At 40.5% G+C, this 25,069-nt stretch overlaps 1 protein-coding gene across 2 annotated transcripts in view; it reads right to left on the bottom strand.

Moving 5' to 3' along the window:
- LOC117826169 (neurocan core protein-like) overlaps window positions 1-25,069 on the bottom strand; it is a 63,326-nt gene that overhangs the window by 33,429 nt on the left and 4,828 nt on the right. For both annotated transcript variants that reach the window (XM_034702054.1, XM_034702055.1), the window contains exons 2-8: window positions 13,544-13,623; window positions 8,395-8,601; window positions 5,001-5,183; window positions 4,303-4,477; window positions 2,563-2,690; window positions 696-980; window positions 107-250 (exon numbers count right to left, since the gene is read on the bottom strand). In XM_034702054.1, the coding sequence (XP_034557945.1) occupies window positions 107-250; window positions 696-980; window positions 2,563-2,690; window positions 4,303-4,477; window positions 5,001-5,183; window positions 8,395-8,601; window positions 13,544-13,616 (1,195 nt within the window). In that variant the 5' untranslated portion in view covers window positions 13,617-13,623. The remainder of the gene's footprint in view (window positions 1-106; window positions 251-695; window positions 981-2,562; window positions 2,691-4,302; window positions 4,478-5,000; window positions 5,184-8,394; window positions 8,602-13,543; window positions 13,624-25,069) is intronic.

The raw sequence follows: 25,069 nt of genomic DNA on the forward strand, positions 1-25,069 counted from the left end.
ACAGTATAAAAAGTTTTTCTTTAAATACTGATTTGGTGTTTCATTATGAGAATAATTCATTGGCTTTTGTCACTACAGATGTTTCAATCATGGACAAATGTAAAACCTCTGGTAGTTGTAGCCTGTTGTGTAGTTGAGTCAGTATTGTCGATCCCTGTGGAGTCAGCATCACTTGTGCCTGTGAGGTAGCTCCAGGGCTTCCACAGGGAGGTGTAGATCTGGGAGATGGAGCCTGAATTTTTCACTTTACCTGGGAAACAGACAAGCAGAAACACATTTGCTGCTCACACGGCAGTCATGGAAGGATTTTACCCAGATTATCTCCTAGTATAGCAGAAAATGTTCTATTTAAGCCAACACTGAGACCAGGAGCATCTATATATTGAACGTTAACACCTAATGTCCTCTCTTTCTTTCTCCCATTGCTTCTGTCAATCCAGCTGTTTCACACATAGATTTACCTGGGATAGACAATGTGAATGAGAATTCACTGTTGCCATAGCTACAACAGTGGCAATAACATCCATTGTCATTGTTTCTACAGATAGCACTCAAGGCCAGATCGCAGTAAACCCACTTTTGATTGATATATTTTGCATTCAGATTCTTTATTTCTTTCATTAATAATACATAACTATGAATAAACATAAGTCCAGTTCCTCTCCATAAATAAACGTAGTTTGTGTAGACTGTACCTCTGTAGCAGTAGGCATCAAATAACGCTGTGCTGTTATCAGCAGTAGTGTTGGGTGTCCCAGTGCGGACACCCGGCTGGCTCCCTCCACAGTCTGCACGAGGCCAGGTCACCGGGTAGCGAACGCTCCCATCAGAAAGCCAGCCTGGTGCGCAGCTGTCCAGGCCAGCTTTCCAGGCCAGATAGAGCTGCCCTACTGTGGCCAGCTGTCCCCCGAGGGACACACAGCGGTCTGAGGCTGAGGACAGAGACAGCCGGCCTGGGACCGAGGAGTGAAACACTTCACCTGGAGGGTGGACAAATGAGACAGAAATTTGTCAAGAAGTAGCCAGCAGCGAGCCACCTGAGTGAAAAATAGTAACTGCATATGGATTGTGAAATGTATAGCATTGTCTATTTTGACATATCATAAAATCAACGCTGACCTCATGTTGGTCAGTCCCTAAATACTCTCTGATTTCCCTGAATACCCTGTTTTTGGACTCAATTCCAGGCCATTAACCATATTCACACATCGGCCACGTCACTCTGATATCACACTGAGGGTTGGAAGCTAAAATGCAGTGGTAATGGTATATTGCTGCGCTCTAACAATCAGCAACTGAAAAGATGATCTATGTGGCCATGTGTCAAGTTCAAACCATAGACTGTATAAATAATGGACATAAGTATCCGTGATGTCACCCATCTGTCCCCTAGCGCTGTTTTGAAGCCAATCAACGGCGGCAGGCACATAGGAAATGCAGAACTCAACCAGGCAGAGTGTGACGTAAAGAGGCAGGGTTTGAGCCTCTTAGCCAACAGCTATGTGTTCCTGTCCGGGAGTCAAGTCAGTCATGTCCTTATTTGGGCAAAAACTTGTAATCTTAATGTCTTCCGAACCGTCGCGTTAGAAAAGAAATCACCTCCCGTACCGTGTGTGCCAATAGAGAAATTAGCTACGTAGAGCCAAGCCGATTTTGAACCAGGCTGTAAACATGTTTATTAATGCTGCAAAGATCGTCTTTTTTGAATTGGTGTCTATGTGGTTTCCGGTGTTTCTGCAGCCAGCCTCAAGCGGATTCTCGATGTATTGCAGTTTATAACACTTCCGCATGGGCTTCATAGTTTGAGACCGGAGGTTGCCGCTTGGTTCAAACAGAATGTCTTTGAAATTCATTAGGTAGCATTAGACAACAGCTAATATTAGTGTTCCATCCATTCCTAACAAACATTAGCAGACATGTTTTCTTTAATACCAAGATGAACCAGGAACTTTCGCCTGACGTAACACATCCTGTAACACTAACACAGTAATGTTGCATTCACTCACTTCCTAGCTAACAGTTGTATTAGTTGGGAAGCTGCTAAATGCTAACATGGCTTATGGTAGCTAATGGCCCAAGACAATCATGTTTTTATCTTGAACTGTGTCTTTGGGTCCTGTTGGATTTTCACTTCAAGTGTTTTTTTAAGCTCAGTTTGAGGAAGTTGAAACAATTTAAATAAACTTAATTTCTAGCATTTATATGACTAAAGCGAGTCTATATGAACAGAGTAGTAAAGCATAACAGCTGAGCTCCGCAACCTGAGTGTGATGTCGGGGGAAAAGGGCCCGCCAAGTGAATATGGTCAATTGGTTGCTAATTAAGATCTGAATCTCCCTTTTTTCCAAAAAGAAAAAGGCTTGAGGAACCCGTCTTGTGGATAATCCCACATTTGACGCAAAAGTCTTTTATCTTTTGAACTGACTTTTTAATGCTGCAAAAATAATAGGGAATATAGGCTAAACTTGCTCTTCAGACAGAAAAAAAGTGGAAAGCTGCAACAGCTTCTTATGTATTTATGTGTGTGTGCTTTGTGTATGTGTGTGTGCTTTGCGTTCGTACCATCCAATTCTTTTGCGAAACAGTAGACATCAAACATCTCTTTTGGGTCCCTCTTCCCATAATTCCTCACTCCAGCAGAGTACTCCTTGTGTCCATAGCAACCAAGCTCCGGCATCTGGACAGAATATCTGTGGACACAAACATGTGTAAGTCATACATGGAAAACTTCTGTCTTTTTAACCTTTTGTATGACAAATCCTCAAAAAGAAGTGTTTCATGGATATCTAGCTCTATGGTCTTTATCGCGGCTCACCGATCAACCGTTTTCTTGCATTAAAACTTAAAATGTCATATAAAAATAATTACTTATTTGTATTCATTTTTAAAGGGCAGCATATTAGAATACATTAAAATACAATTAACAGCACAGACAGAAAAGTGTTGAAAAGAGAAGGAGAATCATGAGTAGATGAGGTGACATAACAGAAGCAGAAGAGACAAGGAGGGTTAACAAAACAAAACTAAAGTTAATAGAAAAACATGCAAACCAAAGTAACTAGAAGCCTTAAGTTAGAGCTGGAAGTTGTTGAGGGTATAGTTCCAACAATTCCTCCAGTAAAAGTTAGACATGGTGAGAAATCAAATTTTCCTGATTTGTTTTGCATGTCTGATGAAGATAGACTCCAGTACCTGTTTACACACAAAGTGTTCCAGTTTGCTCAGTTTGTGTTAAATACTGTTCAGCAGCATAGGAGCACACTCTATGTCTGATTTAGTTGTTGTCACTGTCTAATGTCTGAAGTGCACCATTATGCTTTTTAATTCCTTTAGGTCATTGCTGGACATGTGCAGTATTGTAACTGCTCTCTTTTTTCTCTTTTTCTTCTTATGTTGTTGCTCCTATTTTGTTCTGTTTTTTTTGTAGTGTCTTGTAAGTCCATATGGAATGGGCTACTTTTGGGTGCATGACACGATGAATAATAAATAAACTAAACTAAACTAAAAAAACATTTGCTGGTTTGAAGATCTGGTGCCAGTGCCATGCTCTTAGATTGTGAGGAAGTTCTCCCAGAAGCTAGTTAGCTTGGTCTACTATGAAAATAGGATTACACTCTGGCTTTGCATCATCTAAAAGTTACTAAAGGTGCCTAAATGCACCCCCAAAGATTACTCAGACATTATGTATTGTTTGCTTTAACCATACAAAACTGAAGTATAAATATTTCAGATCCTTGCTCTTTCTTCTTGCTGCAGTTATTGTGCTAAGATGAACTATACTAGAGAGAAAAACAACAGCTTTATAGTGACCATAAAGACTTGAGAATTGTATTAATATTCTCATCTAGGGGCGCTGGTGGTCTAGTGGTCTAAGCACCCCACATACAGAGGCTAAAGTCCTCATTGCAGAGGTCGCCGGTTCGACTCCCGGCAGTGACCATTTGCTGCATGTCTTCCCCCAAGTTCTCTGCTCCCCACATTTCCTGTCTCTCTAAGGCTGTCCCAAAAATATAGAACTTTAATATTCTCATCTAACACTAAGCAAGAAAGCTCAAACTAAATTATGTACCAAAAATTGAGAACGATTCCATGTTGCTATGATAGAATTATTGTAGTAACAGCAGTTAGCAATTAAAAATGTTGTCTGTGGATCTTGTTAAGAAAAAAAAAGACTCATGTCAATAAACTGCAGATTACTTAGTATAAATATATTAGTTTTTCACAGACTTTGCCAAAACTAGCGAGCAACATCAGTAGGATGTGACAGCCCAAAAAAAAGAAAGTTATTGAGCGTCTCCTCACCGGACCGTCTGATCATCCAACCAGCCGGCCGCACAGCTGGCAAAGCCTTCATAGTACGCCGCCCATAGCTGAGCAGGCGTGGCTATCTGAGCAGAGATCTCCTGACAGGCCTTCTGTGCATCGGTAAACGTGAGGGCGTAGCGAGAGCTGAGAGCCTGGTAGTGAAACACCACACCTACACAGACACAGGAGGAGAGGAGTTTATTTCATAGATTCATCAAAACAAACAAGTTTAAAATCAATCGATCAGTGGGATGTGATCAATACACATGTTACTGTGGCTGCAAACAGATCAATCTCACATTATGTGAGCACCAGCTGAAACTTCACTCATGAGCTCACATAATAATCTGTATTCAGCCCCAACACCTTAATTAAAAGAATTACACAATTACTCAAGTGGAAAACTAGATAACAAAACAACACCAACACAAAGAGCAACAGGCGGAATTAATTAAGTCACTCATTAAGTTATTGATATGCCGAATCAATGTTACTAATGTTTAATTAAATCAAGAAGCTGAAGGGGGCTGGCACTGCCCCTGCTTTAAAGCTGCTGTTATCTGTCTCACATCAACACAACAAAACAAAACAGAAATCAATGAAGTCAGAAATCTACAGCTGCTCAGTGTGTCAGCAGTATTTCTGCTTATTTCACATGTTTAAACTTTCTCTTTGTTAGCATCTGCTCAACTTACCAGAGACCACCAGGGGCACGGTGTCTCTCTCATAGTCGTTGCCCATGACAACCTGACAGTGGTAAGTGCCTGAGTCGTTGGTACGGAGACCAGAGATCTCCATGGAAGCATTCAGAGGGTTGGCAGTGTATCCTGGCAGCATTACCCGGCCGCTGAAAGCCTTATTCACCTTGATTACGTCACCTTTGGCAAAAAAAAGAAGAAGAAGTTCTTCATTAAAAGAGTCAAGAGTTTAGATTTCAGAAACTAAACTCAGATATATGAGCTCAACTGGGCCAAACATTTTGTCAATCAGCACCTCACAGCATGTGATTGAGTCATGAACACACAGTCGTCCTTCAAAGCTAGAACAGTTTTGGTGTTTTCTTATGAAATATTTCTTGTTCTAGTCTTTTCTTTTTTTGTGTTTCACTGGTTGAATCTGGCTGGGACGAGCAACAACGAGATGCACAACAGGCTCTACAAAGACAGAACGATTGCCAATGACTCCAAAAATAACCACGACTGCTGTTCTCCAAAATGTCACTCATGACTGTCAAAGATAAACAAGCGGAAAATGAGGTTTTGGTTACGACCAATCTTGTATTCTTAAGTATGTGGTTCTAAGCTACTTGCTAAGATGAATGATAATTATTGGCATTGCAGCGATAAGTCTGTATTTTCCGTTGTTTTTGCTTTGTTTGTTTGTTTCCATGCTCTCTCTGTCTCTCCTTCTATCCCTCTCTCTCGTCCCGGCCAGTCGCCAGATGGCTGTCCACCATTCAGGTTCTGCCTGAGGTTTCTACATCCTTAAAAGACAGTTTCTCCTGATTGTTGCCAAGTGCTTGCTCATGGTGGACTACTGTTAGTTAATTGAGAGTAACATTAGACACGTGATACTTCCACTAGAGGCCATCACCTTATAATAAATATGTGTGGCATCACACAGGACATAAACAGCATTTTTCTGGTTAAAGCCTTGTGTTTTTCTTTGGAGTGTATAGAGCAGGGGTGTCCAAAGTGCGGCCCGGGGGCCAATCACGGCCCAAGGTCCATTTATTTATGGCCCCAAGCTTCCATCTTAAATTGTGTTATTTATAGCACAGAAATTAATCACATTCTGAATCATCTGTACATTTGCAGTTTCTTTCAAGCGCACAAACAAAACTAAAGTCAATCCAGAAACGTCTCAAAAAGCTTCATATGGACTACTTGTATAAAAGCCAAAGCTCTGGGAATTCTGCAAGACGGCAATAAAGAAGAAACACAAGAACTCTTAAAGCTGACAGGTTTTCAAATTAATGTTTTTATCATGATGTGAGAATGTCAATAAAAGTTCAGAAGACACAAAAGAGGACACAAGACAAGATCAAAATTAGGACATTTTCCAGAAAAGGCTAAATTTGGTGCATAAAAATTGTTTAGAACTCAGGAAAATAATGATTGTGTTATTGTTATAAAATGTTGTCTGCTGGTCAGAAAAGTCTTAAAAACAAAATGAAAAAGAAGTGTGATGAAATCCAGATCATGATCCTGCCATAGGAAAATAATGAGACAATATTTTTTCCCACATTGCCCAACCCTAATGAAAAACATTTTCCTCCAGAAGAAGATAAAGTTTGATCGTTGTTTACATGGCTCGTGGAGAACTGAGGACTACCTAGTTACTGATTTATTGAGATAAAAAGTAAAATAATTGTTATTAAATATTTCATATATAACTTTTATGATTCCTAACTCTCAGTAGGAGCCACTGGCCCTGAGGTATTCTGACAACATCAAATGTGGCCCTCTTTGAAAAATGTTTGGACACCCCTGGTATAGAGTGTATAAAAAGATGGATGAAATGACAGCTCCCCAAACTGAAGCCAATACAATTGGAGCTCCTCTTGCTATCTGGCTTTGGTACAGGTTATATGGTAAATGGCCTTGTACTTATATAGCGCTTTTCTAGTCTTTCTGACCACTCAAAGCGCTTTTACACTACTTGTCACATTCACCCATTCATACTCATTCACTCACCTCACTGATGGTAGAGACTGCTACAGTGAGGGACCATCTGTGTTAGCTAATCTCATTCGTTCACATTTACACACCTCTGAACAACAGAGGGAGCAATTCGGGGTTCAGTGTCTTGCTCAAGGACACTTCGGCATGTGACTGCCTGAGCTGGGATCGAACCGCCAACCTTCCGATTGATAGTTGACCGACTCCACCCACTGAGCCACAGCCTCCATATTAACAGATGGGACATGGGTCAAACTTTAAATTATATCACACATCAAATAAGCTTTTCTTAAATACAGTTACTGTCATTATAGTTAGTTCTTCTCAAGATATTTTATGCCTGAGCATCCATATGTAAAGAGAGTGTAACCTCATGATTAACAGCTCCGTTAACAAACGCAGCTCCTGTGGTGCTGTGTAGAGGAGGAATGAGGAGAGAAAACAAACAATATCACAAGAGTCATTGAACTTTCCATAAACATGAGTGTTTACCTTAAAGGACTGCAGTGTTGTAGCCTGAACCAACCTAAAGGGTCACTGATTTGGCCTATCATTTACAAGCTCCGCCCCCTCCCTAAAGGGAACTTCTGGCTCTTTATTTACATAACCTGACTTACACCTTTATTATCTACTGCAGTCAACAACCTGTACAGTTTTCAGAGGAGTGTGTGGTCTTGTGCTCCTTTTGACCAAAATAATTTAAAAACACATTGACTTGGCTTTTGTTGCATACATAACTGTTTCCATTTCAACAGCATATTAGATTGCTGCTTCTAGTTAACATTTATTAACACAGAGATCACAGACATTTATCCACTTTGTTTGGAATCCTCACTGCACATAGTCTAAGCCTACTGCTGTGTGCTGTCTTTGGTGCTTAACAGGTACTGCAGGTGTTTTGATGCCTCTGTTTCCAGCTGTATCTGAAAACAAGGCTAAAGGGACCACTGAGTCTGAACAGAAAACATTCAGGTTCAAGGCAGTAAAACCAAAGCATTAAGCCCAAATACGCCAAGACTTTAAAGTAGTTGTGATAGATTAAATCAATCCACACAGAGCCTTCACTTTGCTGAAATCCTTTCACTCAGGGAGGTTTGAAGCATTTAGGTTGTACAATGAAAACCTCTGCGAAGAAGAATTATCTCATTTTAATTCAGGGAGCTGCTTTTGTCAGCTTGTTGAGCTCTTTGTTACTATTTTACTTGTGAGATCTTCAGATGAATTAATTAAATAGAAGAGAAGAACAGCAGACTTAGGTGATAACAATGTGTGAATGACCTTTTTCAAGCTTGCATCGCTGTTTGAGCCAAGGTTGACAAGAAATATTGTTAAGTGTATCTTTAAATGTTCTCATTCATGTGGGTCATTTTAATCTCCACCAAACCAGATGATTGTTTCTTTGTTTTACCTTTAGCAGAGAGCACAATCTGCTCCAGCACAGCACCCTGTTCTCCTACAGCGGGCGGCCTTGTACGAGTCCACAGGAGGTGGGGGGGCTGGCCGGAGGAGTCAGGCTGGAGGGTGAACACACAGGGGAGGACGGCTTTGCCTGCCAGAGATTGTTGTACTGTTGGATGGGTGATCCTACGCATGTTCACTATGGAGGAGGCTGCGCCTACAGAGGACAAGAGAGACAATGGTGCATAATTAGATGATGCAATTAGGACATTTTGCTAACAAGCAAAGAAACAATGATTCAGGGAATAAATTTGTTAAGCAGGAAATAAGTCTGGTGTTCAATCTGGGTGTTTGTTGTATAGCATTCCTGAACTTACAGAGCAGGAGATATAAAGAAAGTAAAGGTTGTACTTCAGCTTTTAAATGAGGTTATTCAGGGGTTTTGTTTGGCTTTCACGTCCATTTTTTCCAAGTAGAAACTTGTTTTAATCATGCCTGCAAAGAATCAAAGCGTGAGGATCTCAAGGACGTCCGTGCAGTTCTACACAATGTAGCTCAAAGGCTTGAGTTTGCTTATTTAAATTTAAATGGATCCTTTTTATCTTATGTTATTTTCTCTCTTCACAAAATGACCCTAAACAACGCACACTACTTCATTTAAATTTATTTCATTCAATGTAAAGCTGTTGTCACTAAGACGTCCTGGCTCTGCAGATTGATATCATCCATTCACTGTCTGGTTGCCATGACATACAGGTTTAATGTAACCATGACAACAGGATCACCTGTATAGACTTCATCCGCTAACCAACAGATTCCTTCCTCTCTGTGGCTCTTTCCTCTGTGCATCTCAGTGTATCATACCAACCCAAGGTTCTTTATTTCCCTGTGATGAAAGTTTAATTTTTTTCCTTAATCACAAAAGACTTAAATACTTTCTAGACATAAAAGTGGAAGTAAATTTCCTGGAAATATTTGCATAGTATAATGAAGACTCCAGTCATTCAGCTTCTACAGAAGAGTATGAGATGTGACTGAAATGTTGAAATCTTCAGAAACAAAGTGAAAAGACCTTTGGTTACTTGTATTTTTATTTTTTCTTCACTCTGAAAAAAGACAAACAAAGACCAAAGGTTTAAAAACCTATCTGCCGTACACTCATTAATAATTCATGGGTCGTTCATGAGCTATTTCTGCTCAAAAAATCAAGGACTGTCAACACAGCTACAAAAAAGCAGAAGACATCTTTATTAAGCTTTAATAAGCTTAAGACACTTTTGTTTAGGGCTTTTTGTATTTATTTTCTTCCCTGGCCCTCCCATTTCAAATCTTCATTGTTAGCCAATTTGCAGAAGACTAAATGAGAGTAACAAGAGAGCCTGCGTAAAAAAAACAACAACAACAAAAAACAAAGGCCTATTTGGAAAAATGCACATGCTGGAGTTGAATCGCGGAAAGAAATTTTCATCTGCATTTAGATTGGCCGGCTTTCACAGTCTGAACCCCCTGAGAGCATCTCTCGGTGCTGAAGAACGCCCCCGCTGCCTTCCCCCCAAAAAATCTGATGTAATCACAGAATCACAACTACCAGAAAACGGAGAGAGAGAGGCAGAATGAGGGGAAGAGGAAAGGAGAAAAAAGAAAGGGGAAACCAGAGATGGAGACAGAAGAAAAGAGGGGAACTCAAAAAACTGAGAGAGGGAATCGAGAGAGGAGTTTGTCATTAGATGACAAGTGTACCTTGTAGCATGGCGGTGACAGATGGGACAAAAGAAAAACAGTCTAAAAGGAGGAAGCTGGGAATGACATGAAAGGACACTCTCTATCATTAACAGATGCCATCTCTTATTCCTGTCAGTCCTCCTCCGCAGTCCAATGAGCTGTTTGGATTACAGACACACTGCAAGAACACTTTCAAGGCACATATCATGTCCTTAAACTGAATCTGCACAACCCAATCTAATAATTTCATGCCACAGTTAGTCTTTTCATGAAGTGCTTTTTTATTATTGCTGCTGACAAACACGTAGCAAGGGAATGTTAAAAAATATTACCACAACAACCAGTGATTAAAGTGCAATATTTGTGACTGCATTTCAAAAACTTTCCTTTCAAGTTATTCAGTTGTAAAATGATTACATGTAGCTGAAGGCAGCACCTGGTTTGGTACAATCTGCTTGGACTGGATTACTTAACTGGCTTTGTACCAAAGGAAACAAAATCCACCTACCTGCTCCTCTAAAGCTCACTAAGATTATCCTTATAGTATTTGCCAGAAGGACTTGCTACCTGGGGTCTTGCGACCATTAGTCGCCTGTGGGATAGATGTCTTGTAAACCCCTGGATCCAACACCGCACCTCAGCAGTCTTTTTTCAACCACTTTCTCTTTTCAAATCCCCTGAGTAAAGTTTCATAAAAATAAAACCTATGAGGATCAAAACTTCATCACAGAGAGTCATAACTGCCCCAGCTTTCAGTTTAAGGTGTCGTCTTAAAAGTGTTAAAGAGTTATCTTCTATCACTGTGGTCTCTTTTTAACTGCAACACTGCCAGTGGTTGGGTAAAATTAAAATTTGTTTCCAGGCCTTTATAATACATTCATGACGTGCCTTATTCAGAAAGCTTGTAAGGATTAATTAGTGAGCTGATATCATAACCCTCAAACAATGTCAGGCTATCTGTTTGTAGGGGCCATAATGTTTATTTTCATGTCTTATTTCTTAATCATTATTATTTCCTTTTTATGCTTTACTTCATTTCTGGTTTTGGGTTCATGGGTGTGGTTTACCTTTTAAGTAACTGTTCAGTTGTGTGGCGGGAGGTATACAAAGAGGGTGAGTAGGGTTGAATATTTTTTGTTTAAAGCGCCACCGCCACCGTCATCGTCATTATTATCGTTTATTTAGATCTTTTTTAGTATCCAATTATTTTGAGTGTTTTGTTAATAAATAGAAAACTTTCCTTGGACTTTGATTTTGATTTATGGCAAGACTCGTCACAAACAGGAGCCCACTTAGCCTCTGCGGCACCTTTCAATCTTAGCCGCTTCACTGTTTACTGCTTTTTTAATGCTAAGCTAATTGTTTGCTAGCATTGGTTTTATAGTCGGTGTGGGACTATTTCTTTAAGTACAAATATGAACATCATCAGGCTGTTAAAATGACACCTTTTCAAATTATCTCGTTAAACTTGTTTATTTCAGGTCCTCTAGTACTTTAATCCAAGAAACAAATAAGCACAATTTGAAAAGTTAACTCATCATTTGCTCCAGCTATCCCCACCATATTAAGGTCTAATTCACAAAGCAAATTGTGCTAATGATATTCAAGCACAAAAACGCCCACTAAGTTCTGCAGCTCTGAGCAGTTTGCTCTAATTTTCAGTCTGATAGTGGCTGAGATGGGCTGCCACATCCCCACTCTGTGCTGCCCAAAGCTGCACTGTGTGCATCAACACATATGATGGGCTGAATGGATAGGGGAGGTCCTTACCATTTGTGATGATTCATGACCGATGTGACAAATTTTACAGTTTATACTCAGCTTACTTCCTGGAGCATGCTAGCAAAAAACTAATTTAGATTTAAAAAGATAAGAAAAGAAAAGTGATTGTGCATCATGTGACAGCCTGTATGTGCAGGGGTTGAGCCTCAGACTGATCTAACCCCTGATTATTATAAAGATAGCATTTTCAAAGTACTTCCGGCAGACTATATGTACAGATATCTCATTTCTAGGTCTTGCAGAGGGGAAGGTAATGTGTTTACCACTGAAGAGTTTGGCTGAGTTGACTGACAGGAGGGCACATTGTAGCTGTTAGTCAAAAGACTCACCTCAGCTCCACCTTTTTTGAATTTTCCAGATTGATTGAAAAGTTAGGTTGAGCCAGCATTTTCAATTTAGCAGCTACAATCTTTGGTCTTTAAAACGCCTCTTTAGAAACACATTGATGATGTGCCTGATACTATATCTATGGTTACACAGTCGGTGGTTTGCCAGCACATAGTGATTCTTGTAACCTCATAAAGTCAGGAAAAGTAAAAATAACGTGACCAGATATTTTCTGTGTATCTGCCAAAGAGTCGTGCTGCCAGGTCAAAGATGTACAACTCCTACACTGTAAGCATACACTCCACTTATTCCTGTTAGCGGACAGACTGCATAGAATATGCCAGTAAACAGAATTTATTTGTCTGGATGTCCTAGTTTGACACAGTATGTTTATGTAAGTTTGTTGACTGCTTTAGGGCAAATTTGAGTTGATGAAATCAGGAATTACTGACCCAAATGAAATCATTCTGAATACAAATTCTTAAACAGCTTTTACTGAAATATATATATATACATATATATAATTGGATGTTTCAATCGTATAATTGCAAAGTAAAAGCAGGATACATCCATGATTTTGAGATTTTAATTTGTGGGCGGATCTTTTGGTTTGTCTTTGGATCCTTGTGCTAAAAAAATGGAAATAAACATGATTGAATGTGAGGTAAAAACTGTCTGATATCAAAGTGAAATGACTAGGCTAGGTTAAGTTCAGATTTTGAAAAGAGCTGAGCATTTCCTGTTCTTAAAAAAAGTCCAGACTAACGTCATGACTACCGATTGCAGAAAACGTAATTAAGTAGATGAACTCATCTTTACAGGCTGCATGTGGCACCTCAAACCTGCGATGCTATCCCCGGGGACCTGCAGCCTGGAGATGTTTTGTCTTTTTGTACCATAATTGTGAATTTTATGCGCGGTTGTAATGGAACAGATGGTGGGCTAAACTTGTATAAATGGCTTTGGAGGTTTTCCAGCTCAATCCCACCGTGCATGTCTGCAAACATCCTCAGCATGTCAGCTCTCATTTGCAACACTGAAATTAGCACAGACCTGTCCTGTGGATTTATGTGTGTTGAAAAATTTATGTGGGAAGTGATGTTTTTTTTCTGAATTCTAGTCCAACTACCCACCCTCTTCCTGCATGCACTCTTTTCAACTCTTTTCTCTCTTTTGTTTTCCTTCTATCTTTTTGCTGAAATCACTCGTGTGTCCAAATGATTCATTTCTTCTTCGAATCAGAAACTGCTGGTGGTTGTCTTTGTCGGCCTTGGAGAAGTAGCAGTTTAAGGACACAAAATACTGGAGGTGTAAAGCAGAGGACTTACCCGAGCCTAAACAGAGTAGCAGCATGAGTGCGAAGAGGATCTGCCGCCCAGCTGCACACAGAGCGATTGCCATCCTGGACCTGCAGAGAGAGAGAGAGAGAGAGAGAGAGAGAGAGAGAGAGAGAAAGAGGGGAGGAAACACAGGACGGCAATGAGGCTGAATCATAAAGAAAAACGCAACCAGTAGAAAACAGAGGCACAGGTTGAGTCCATGCATGTATCAAACACTCTTATATGCAGAAACACATTGTTGTTTTTATGTATTGATATTTGTTTGTATCTTTGTTAAGTTGCAGTTATCTGTGTTAAGAGTTTCCAAAAGTATGCACATTATGCACAATAAAATGATACCTTGTGTGTCTTTGAGCCAAGTAAGGAGCATGCTGTCCCCTTGCAGATAAATTACAATTTTTCTTTATATACATTCACATGAACAGTACCCTTAGTATAATTCCCAAATCAACTGATGTTGTCTGCCATGATGAAGATTAAAGCTAAAAAGGGCTATTTTGCATATTTTCAAACATACAGTATTTCCTTCCACCCTAATTTGGTATATATTTAAAAACCCCATCACCGTTTTCTTCCTGTTGTCTGCATCTACGGTCTCAGCTCGGCACAGCTGCAGGATCTCTTGCTCCTCCATTTGACATAGCTGTTGGCCTGGGAGCACTGCTCAATGCCTCAATTTGGGTTTAAAGCGGCTGAATTTACTTTAAATCACAATAGAGTTAAAATACGGCATCCCAAAATTTGAGCATGGAGGGTGTTAGGATCAATTCACTGTGTTATGCTGACATACTGACGCACTCTTAAAACCTTTTGGTCCATCTGAAAAGTGGGCTGCATCATATGCAATGGTGTTATCAATATACAATTATAAAATGCAAAGAGAGGTTACAATATTTTACCCAGACCTCAGCACTAGACTAGCCAAAGCTACATTATAACTCACAGTGCGACGCCATGTGTGGTTATGAAGATTAACTCACCAAACTGCTGCTACATATTTATTATATCTTGAATAATGATACTGTCAGTTTAAAAATGTTGATTTTATTTTGGTTTACAAAGTCAGAAAAGCCTGAAGTTGCCAAAACATGATTCTATCCTTACATTAAGGAATAGAGATTATTAAATCAATACCAGGATCGGATCGGCTAGTATTGGTATCAGCAGATACCAAAGCCCAGGTATTGATATCAGTATCGAGACCTAAAAAGTAGGATCGGTGCATTCCTAATAACCATGCATGCAAAAAAACAGTGGTATACTATTTGGACATGAACCTCGTAAAGAATTAATTAATAAAGAGTAAGTAAGACGAGCTGACCAGCAAGTCCCCAGGTGAACTGGTCATGGGCAGTGGGTCTTTATCTCACACCCTAATGACACCACAGGCTGGCCTCAACCATTGCACTGGTAGCTAACAGAATTTCAATGGCGGCACAGATGCTACTAGAAAGAGCTACTAAAAAGGACAGAAACTGCCCCCTGTGGACACCTGCTGACTTCAATGGAAATTGTTATGCAGGAGCACATTTCAATCTTTTTCCATCCAAGTAACCCCCAAGAAGAGCCCGTCTTTTCTACATTGTAATCTTGATTTTACTGTCTTTATTCAACTGAGTGTTCTGACTGTAGAGATTAAGGCAATTCTGGCACAGCTCTGTAGGTAGGAGTGAATAGCATTATGATCAGTTAAGCTAGCACTGACAAATGTATGATTGAATCAACAACATTTACAAGCAACAGTTAAATGAACTACAATGTGCCAAAGTTTAGAACAGTTTCACTGAACGTGGTGGGAGCATAGCCTTGTAGCCAAGCGGCAACCTCCGGTCTCAAACTATGAAGCCCATGCAGAAGTGTTATAAACTCCAATTCATCGAGAATCCGCTTGAGGCTGGCTGCAGAAACACCGGAAACCACATAGACACCAATTAAAAAAAGACGATCTTTGCAGCATCAATAAACATGTTTACAGCCTGGTTCAAAAAACAGCTTGGCTCTACGTAGCTAATCTCTCTATCTGCACACACTGTACGGAGGGTGAATTTTTTTCTAACGCGACGATTCAGAAGATACTAAGATTACGAGTTTTTGCCCAAATAAGGACATGACTGACTTGACTCCCGGACGGGAACACATAGCTGTTGGCTAGGAGGCTCAAACTCCGCCTCTTTACGTCACACTCTGCCTGGTTGAGTTCTGCATTTCCAATATGGCTGCCGGCGTTGATTGGCTTCAAAACAGCGCTCAGGAACAGATGGGTGACGTCACGGATACTACTTACATTAGTAATACAGTCTATGCTTGTAGCTCACTGCTCTTAGTGTTGTGCAATTTTCAAAGCATGTTGGTGTTAAAGCATCACATGATAGCATCATAAATGCAGTCCGTTGGGAGCAGCTGTGGTTAGGCTGGAAAGGTGCGTTGTCAACTTATCAAAGGACCAACGGATCTATCTCCTGCTCCCTGTGGTTGGAATGTTGAGGTGTCCTTGAGCTAGATATTGAACCCCATGATTAAATTAGTGTTATACAAGTGCAGCCTATTTTCCATTTTAGTATTTTCTGATAAGTCACTGTCATTTTCATGTTTCTCAGTTGAAGGTCAGCTCACTTTTGTGTGAGCCTTTAAAAAAAAAACTCCACAGCTGTTTGTTTCATAAAAACCTTTTCAGGCTAATTAGACTGACCTAAATCCATGGCAACAGACCAAAAAGAGTGATGCCTTTCAATTACAAATATAAAACATTAAACAGAGGAAGAATTGTGACCTGATGGGAAAAAAAAAGATGTGTAGAGACGTCTAAACAGAAAGCCAAGATGTAACCAGTCGATGCTGACCTTCATATGGTGACTGAATGGGAAAATTATACACTTTGTTTTCTTCTTCTTATTCATTGTGATGCCTTTGCTACAACAAAACAATACACATCAAATGGCTTAAAATGACCTTGAACACTGAATCCATGAAAACTAATTCTCGGGCATATGTGGTGATTTTCTCACAGTATCACAGACGGTGACTCCTCATGTAGAATATATATTTAATTCATTTCTCCTATATAGTACAAAATAAACAATGTTACATCAGTAAAGGAACAGCCACCGGAGCTTGAATTCAATGTTTTCCAGCAGCTGCCTCTGTAAAACAGCTATTTGCATTTCTCTTTAACTCCAAACCCACTCTACCTAAAAAGCTAGTGTTGCCTCTGATGCTGTAATGCCAACATTTTATTCCAGTCTTGTTAAACTGGTAAAACCAGGTCATTAGAACATTATGTAGTCTAATTTAATCTTACTTCAAACTCTGAAGAAAACTCATTTCAAAGTAAGAGATTGATGTACTTGTAGTGTACTGCAGAGATCCTGGTGCATTCCTACTGCACACCATAAAGGAAATCCTACCACACATCAGAAATGAGCTGCTGACTTTGCCAGAGGATTTGGCTTGGGGCCCGACGTCTCTCAGCTCAATGAGAGACATCTGAAACGGAGCGTTATTGCCCCGTACTGGTACGAACCGAGGATGAGAGCAGAAGATGCTGTTTGAAGAAAACACAGCTTTGTTTTCTAAAGATAGTTCAAACAGGCGGGGATAAGAAACACCAATAACCCTAAATTATTCATTTACTGGCGGAAGAAAGATGGCTCTTTATATGCCTTTCTGACTGCACAGTTATTGCCAACTGAGACTTGCTAAAAGCCCGTTTTAAGACTTTGAGAAATAAGGCTGCTGCTTATGTTTGGACTCTCTAGATTTTCAGTTACATAAAGTAAATCATTTATCCAGCAAAGCAAAAAGACCTCTTTGCATACACCAAGGTAACACCGACTCATGCCAACAGCATCCCTGATGCCTAGAAAGAAGATTACGTAACGCCAGTTCAACCCTTTATAAATTACAGGAATAATGCCCACTTTTCCCTCTGTGAAAGCTCAGTTAAACCGTCAGCTGGATAAAACTGGAGCTTGTGAGGCAGAGAAAAGGATTCCTCTCCGATGGTAAAGCACTCTGTGACACCTACAAAACTTTACTGTCGTTACACAACAACTTGTTGGGCACTTTTAAATGGTGGACGACCAAGAAGATTCTGGTGCGGGTGAGAGCCCGCTGTGCCACACACTTTGAGGCACCCCATGTCTAAAGGTGGGTTAGGACCTTGTGATGGGCTGTGACAGATTGGGGTCGAGTCGTTGGACTCCCTGCATGTTAAGGGGTCTGGAACATTGGTCGAGCTAGCTGGGTGGGAGACAGGAGATTTCTTAGGGCTTGGAGAGGGTCATGACACTGAGGAGTTTGCCCAGTCTTGTAAGCAGAGAGCATTAGAGGGTGTTGTGTTCGAGGGCCTGGGACTGGCTGAAGCCCAGCAGACACTATCCACACAAACAGAATACAGAGCGCAGTCTCTGGATACCTCTAAGGATGCTATACAACATACAACATACAACACAGTGAGCCTATAGACAGGCGCCTTTCAAAGTTTTACCAGAGGGGATTTACAACTTACAGTGAGCCGGCCATCCTGTGGCACCAGCTGCATACTAACCAGCAGCACCTTTTGTTCAGGACCAGACATCAGATGTCAAGAGCGCCTCCCTCTGAATCGCCCCACGCCACTCTCACAAGCACAGTTGTGTCTTAAGCAGAAAAGAGCCAGAGGTCTCTAAAATGCTTCAGTGGTCTTCAATGTGGACGTCCATCTGACACATTTTCACGATGTCGCCTGAATAGGACACATCCTCGCTCCATTGTAAGAGCCGATGAGAGGAGTGACAGAGATCCACTGAGAGCTAACAGACAAGGCTGGCAGAGATACAGTACAGCTCAGCACTGAGCTGTCAATCTATTGAAACCGGAGACCAAGAGGCCTTGCGGTCTTCATGACGCAGGAAAGACAGGCCCCTCGACCCAAATCCCCTTTGGTTCTGCATTTTGTGGGAAAATAGCTTGAAGAAAATAACATGAAAAGTGTGCAGAGCATCATGTCAGCTGCTGTTGTGGTGATAGAATAAATCATGTTTGTGAGCCCAGCACGACAGCTTTACGCCCACAATGCCTCCATCATGCTACACTGTGTAGAGTGTCTGTGTCTGTGTTCACAGACTACAAAGGTTTACTTAATCAGGCCAAGTTGGGTCCCATGTTGATTCTTGGCTCACATACACATGACCCTGTAATGGTACAGCTCCTATAAAGCCCCAAATCCCAGCCATTGCACAAGGTAGGTCACTGGATCTCACCTTCTGCATTCATGTGCACAGAGCATGTGCGCAGGGTAGCACACACTAAAACACACACCAACACAAGAACACACACTGGCAGCTGGCATCTCTGTTAGACAACAAATAAACTGCATGCATGAATTAAAGTTTGCGAATTGACCCACATAATGCAGTCTAGTGATTCTAAAAACAAAGGGACCTGGATTTCACATAGGCAAAAGCAGACTGCTCATTTTTTGCGTTCCATAAAGGTCTAAAAAGACAAGTGTTGCTGGCATCAGCTAGCTTACCTTTACAGCTAGCTAGATAATTAACACTTGCTGAGTTAAACTCCAGCTTACCCATGACGGCATCAAGTTAAATAATTCTACTGGAAAATATTGATATTCTTATCCCTGAAATGTTGAATTGCTGTATAATTAACCTCCCCAAACCAAACACAGAGTGTAGAAAAGCAGCAAATGTTAGCCTAAACTCAAACTCAAACTGAATAATCAAGTGAGATTAAAGTATTGTCTCTGATGTTGGAAGTAATTATCTGTCTACACAGACTTACATATACTTATGTTTTATCAACATAAGTATAACATGTAGCTTCTATTATATTAATTCCAGTGTAGTGGTTAAACATTTTTAATTCATGTAGTTTTAACACGACATGCAAAATCCTTAAAACTACAAGACTGCTTTATGTCAACACAACCTTAAGGGTTTAGGTAGGCATCCTATCTGCAATATCTCTCCAGAGCAGAAGTGACAGTAACGTGCGACATCTATGGTGGAGAAATGTCTTAATCAGTAAGCACTTATTTTAAAGGCTACCAAGTCAAGATCCATATTTTCTGTTTGTCATGGTTTGCCTTCTCTGGGGAATAGAGTTCTATTCCAACAAACCCAGTCCGTTTTGTGGTCTTTTTCCAAACTTGACACCAACTGGGGGTAAACTAAGTTGGCACATTTAAACTGCTAAATGTAAACATTGGTAACGTCAATACTTTATGTTCACTCAACATATTTACAATTAGTTGGTTCAACAAAATTGTGTCTCGTTAAATTAAAGCATTTTAATTAGGTGGAAATTATTTCCATAATTTTATTATATTCACCCAACAAATTATTTATTTGAGTGTACAATACTTAGCCTACTGTGAATATTAAGTAACCTAGCTAGCCAAGGTTGGGAGACAGAAATCCATGATTAAGGGACTGTGTCCATTCACACAGTTTTTAGCATTGGCAGCTCCTCAGTGCTCAGCTTCCTCAGCGCAAAAATAACCTCAGGCACAAATCAATTGACGCCATCAATGTCCCCTCTCCATCAACTACCAGTCTAAATCAAGACGGGGCCGGACTAGTAAATCAATTTCAGCAACAATAGTGGAGGTCAATACAGAGGACAAAATAACCACACTTTTTTTAGGTACAATTTCCAGAGCTGCTGCTAATGCTACCACAGGATTTCTATCTGCTGTGTTCATGTTTACTTTGTAAAATGCCACCCAATGACAGCAAATCTGAAGCATACAGACTGTTTGAAAACAAATGTAATGGCCACTACGGACTAGAGGGAAGCAGAACTGCTGTGAGACAACTTACTTAACCCCGCAACAGCAAGGACTGGTGAGAAGCGCTATGAAATTGAGGTCATGGGCACTGTTAGCTCTAAAAACTGTGTTAATGGACACAGGCCCTTAGTTTATGGCCCTTGCTTATGACTTGCACAATTGACACAAAATAAACAATTGCCAACACAAATACAGAAAGCTCACTGTCAAATTCACAACAATTCCGTTATAAATAACAAAAACACTTCACATTTACTAGACCCGATAGTTAATTCAGTGATTTACAAATACTGTTTTCAACTCTGGAAGCCGAGTTTGAACCAAAAACCAAGCTAACTGGCTTGCAATAGCTAAATGCTGCTTGGTGTGAATTTAAGCTAGTTAGCCAAACATACTGAACATTTGCTACCTCTGTTAAAGACATAACACTCTTTCCCATACAATATTACTCTCCTTTTGGTTTCTGAAAGGCTGGAATGTTTTTTCTTTAAGTGGAAAAAGTCAATGTGTTTTTCCTTTCTAGTGGTTATATTGCTTTCCGCCAACAAGACAGCTTTGCTTTTCCCCCTCAGGGGAATTATGTATTCCCGACAGGATATTCATATGAAACTTTCCTAGAAATTCCAAAACCTTTCTCTGCAACAGCATGAAGACCAGAACAGCAGAATTATTGTTAGTAATGTAGCTTGAGAGGCGGACTCCAGGACTAACAGGAACAGAGCTTTACAATAGAGACAAACTGTCAGTCATTTCCCCTCTTCAGAGACCTGATAGGAAAAGGTAGGTAATTCCTCGCCTTCCCATTTTCTTTTAATCATGTCTCACAAAACTATTACCCCCAGAAAGTGGCAGAGTGAACAACAGAATAACACCTCTTGATGAGTGACAGACAAAGTGGTGAGACGGGAGAAGAAGAAGATGAAGGTAGAGGAGGGTGAAGAAGGTTATTTCATCATCACCCTGATAATACTACACTTTCATGATGAAATCTCTTTGGGAAAACTGCATTGAGGCTCTATAATTGTTATTAACATAAAATCTAGAAAAGAGTTTAAAATCCTTCTTCTGACCTACAAAGCCCTTAATGATCAGGCACCTTCGTATCCTAAAGAGCTCATAGTGCCATATTACCCTTCTAGAACACTACGCTCCCAACATGCAGGCCTGCTTGTCGTACCTAAAGTCTCTAAAAGTAGAATGGGAGGTAGAACCTTCAGTTATCAGGCCCCTCTCCTTTGGAATCATCTACCACTCAGGTTCCGGGGGGAAGACACCCTCTCCACTTTTAAGAGTAGGCTTCAAACTTTCCTTTTTGATAAAGCTTATAGTTAGAGCTGGCTCAGGCTTGGACAAGCTCTTAGTTATGCTGCTATACGCTTAGACTGATGGGGAACTGAAGCACTGACACACTGGGATTTTATCTCACCCCCTCCCCCTGACCCCCGCATCACTTACTTTAACTCTGCCTGTCCCATTAAAGTTACTAACCATAGACCTTTCTGGAGTCCCTGAGCTCCCTTGCCTGCTGTGGACGTTCTGGACTCCAGCAGACACGGACATGCTGGACTCCAGCGCCAACAACTTCTGCTGCTCGTCTCACACTATCACCGCTCCCTCTATTTCTTATTCTCCTCTATCCCTCTTTCCAGACCCAACTCGGTCGAGGCATGTTGGCTTTCTAACATGAGTCTGGTTCTGTCTGAGGTTTCTGCCTGTTAAAAGGAAGTTTTTCCTCCCCACTGTAACTAGCTAAATATTGTGGGGTGCAATGCTCATGGTGGATTAAGGTGGGGTAAGACTAAGTCTTACCCTGTCTTGGTGTTGGGGTCTCTGTTCATAATTTGACATAGAGTGGTCTAGACCTCCTATGTTTGTAAAAGCGTCTTGAGATACAATTTGTTGTGATTTGGCGCTATACAAATAAAGATTGATTGATTGATTAACTTGCTTTTTGCAAGATAAAAAATGTGGCTGAAATTATGATCTCACAAAGAAGCAATTTTCTTCATTAATTGTTAAGACAGATAAAAGTGAAAGTTGCAAAGCTGATTTGTTTCCATAAACGAGACATTCAGTGAGACTGATGAAGCTTTTATCGCTTAAGAAATTAAAAAACTGGAAAGAGAAGGGAGCTGAGCTGAATCAGGTATTCTCTTCCCGCTCTCTTCATGCATCTTCCACACTCTCTATTTCTCTCACACACACTAACTCACAGCCTCTCTTTGTGCTTGCTGTGTCTGTGTGGTGACTAATCACACTCAAAGCATCTAATGACTCATGCAGCTCTGGCCTGAGCTTCGGATGGAGAGGAGACTCTGGAAAGCTGCTAGTGCCTCCAGCTCCAGGATTACACACTCGGTCCTCTCACACCAACACCATTGATCTGACTGGGCACGGGGACAGGGGTTGCTTAAAAGAGCTCGATAGCATGCTTAGGAGGAGCCAAGCTAGGAATTGGCTGGATGTGTGTGCAGTAAAGCGCAGAGAGGAGGCAATTTAGATCACTCTGAAGGATCCTTCACTGACAAATGAAGCGCAAAAAAGACAAAGGAGGGTAACTATTTGAGTCATGACTTCAGTTTATAGTATAAGAAGTAGATGGCCTGTTACACCTTTCTTTTCTTTAGTTAAACATTCAGAATTGAGCAGACTGCAGAGAGGAAAAAGACTGATCTAAAATGTAACACATGTATCTCTAATTTGTGTGGGAGATTGACAGCTGTCTTGACATGCATCTATTGAATAAACTTAAACCTGCAGATGAGCTCAGACTTGTTCTTTTTTTCTCTCTCCTTCCTCTCCACTCTGGCACAATCTATGTGTGTTTTTTCTGTGGGTGTCATGTGCAAAAGGACTAGCTTTGACTGAGAGGTGAACAAGTGTTATTAAATGCATTAGATTAATATATGAGGGAACAGAGCGTAAGAGCACTGTATCAGGCCTGCTTTTAGAGGAAAAAGAAACCCAGACAGCAGCCTGGGATGAATCAATCATCCCTCATTTCTGTAATGCATCCAAAAGGATCAAACCAAACCGACATCAATATATTTGACACAGCTGAACCTTTTACCCAAAAAGGAAAAATGGTCTTACTTCACCGAATGAGAGACTGAATCTGTAGGATTTTTTTCTCTGATAAGATACAGTATGTTCCAAAGGACAGGTGGACCATGTCTGCTAGGGAAATGAAAACCTTCAACAATTAAACAACAACTTTAACTTGCTTACTCCTATCTCATAATTCAGATACTCTTAAGTCTTACTGTCCCATTATTTTGACATATAGGTAACACAATTTAGCATTATGATGATGTTGGAGAGCCCTGACCAACAAAATGGTCCAAAATATCAAAATTCTACAATCTCTATTGTAATCAATAAGATTTAAATCTGGTATCTGCTCAGGCCATAGCATATGATTCAAATAATTTCCATATTTATCAAACCATTTAGTGGCCAATGCGCATTATGATGGAGTATAATATAATTCAGCAGAAATCCATACCATCAGGGCAGAAATGATTTATGTTGGGGAAAGGTGATCTTAGAATAACTCTGCATTGATCTGCAGTGACCTTTTCTGTCAAAGGGTTAAAGTGGACCCATACTGCATTAGCAAAATAGCCCCATAAAATAGCCCAAACAAGGCCAATGGATCCACCCACTGTGACGGCAAAGTATTCATGTTTTCACCTTAAATTTCCATAATTCACACATTTATATCTTTAGCGTATTTGGGTCATGTCTTAGCTAAGGATGTGTGCATTTAGTCAACTACACAATATAACATTGTCACCCTCTGTAGCTGGTTCCAGGATTACTAGTTGGTTAAATTACTTATTAATACTTGTATTAATGTTGGCCTGAAATGCTGGTCATACTGTGTGCAAGTTGTAGCATAGCCATCCGCCACTAGTGAGGGCTATAGCACTGGCATGGCTATTGCAATAATTCTTTACAACCAATATGTAAACAAGCACAGATGTTATCTCGTAGCCTGGTGCAGTTTGGCTGTGTTTTGATCATAGACTGTATAAAATATGGACGTAGTATCCGTGATGTCACCTATCTGTTTCTGAAGCGCTGTTTTGAGGCCAATCATCGTCGGGAGCCATATTGCTGCTGTCGAGCGATTGTGACATAAAGAGGCGGGCTTTGAGCCTCCTAGCCAACAGCTACAGTGTTCCTGCCTGTCAATCAAGTCAGCTGTGCCTCACATTGGAAGACTTGTAATTTCAATATCTTCAAAATTGCAGTGTTAGAAAAATAATTCACCCCCCTACAGTGTATGCCAATCAAGAAATGAGCTATCCGGACAACACTGGTCTTTTGTACCAGGCTGTAAACATGTTTATTTCTGCTGTAAAGATCATCTTTTTTTGAATTAGTGTGTATGTGGTTTCTGGTACTTCCGGAGCCAGCCTCAAGCGGATCCTCGATGAACTGCAGTTTTTAGCACTTCCGCATTGGACTCATATTTTTAGACCGGAGGTTGCCGCTTGGTTTTGATTTAGAAAATGGAGATAGAGTTCTTTGTAGGCTGTTTTGGGTTAAACTCAGGTGTTACCATCTGACCGGAGCAATGCATAACCAGCACAGGCTTAGAGACGTTAACCTGCAAGGAGGACTGAAGGCTGGTGGTGCTAGTTCTGCTATCATTAGCCACATTTAGCAAACCAATTTGGCATTGCCAGCAGACTCTGTGATCCTGTGTTTAGCTGTGTTAA

Source organism: Notolabrus celidotus, chromosome 15, assembly GCF_009762535.1.
Source record: "Notolabrus celidotus isolate fNotCel1 chromosome 15, fNotCel1.pri, whole genome shotgun sequence".
Lineage (NCBI taxonomy): Eukaryota > Metazoa > Chordata > Actinopteri > Labriformes > Labridae > Notolabrus > Notolabrus celidotus.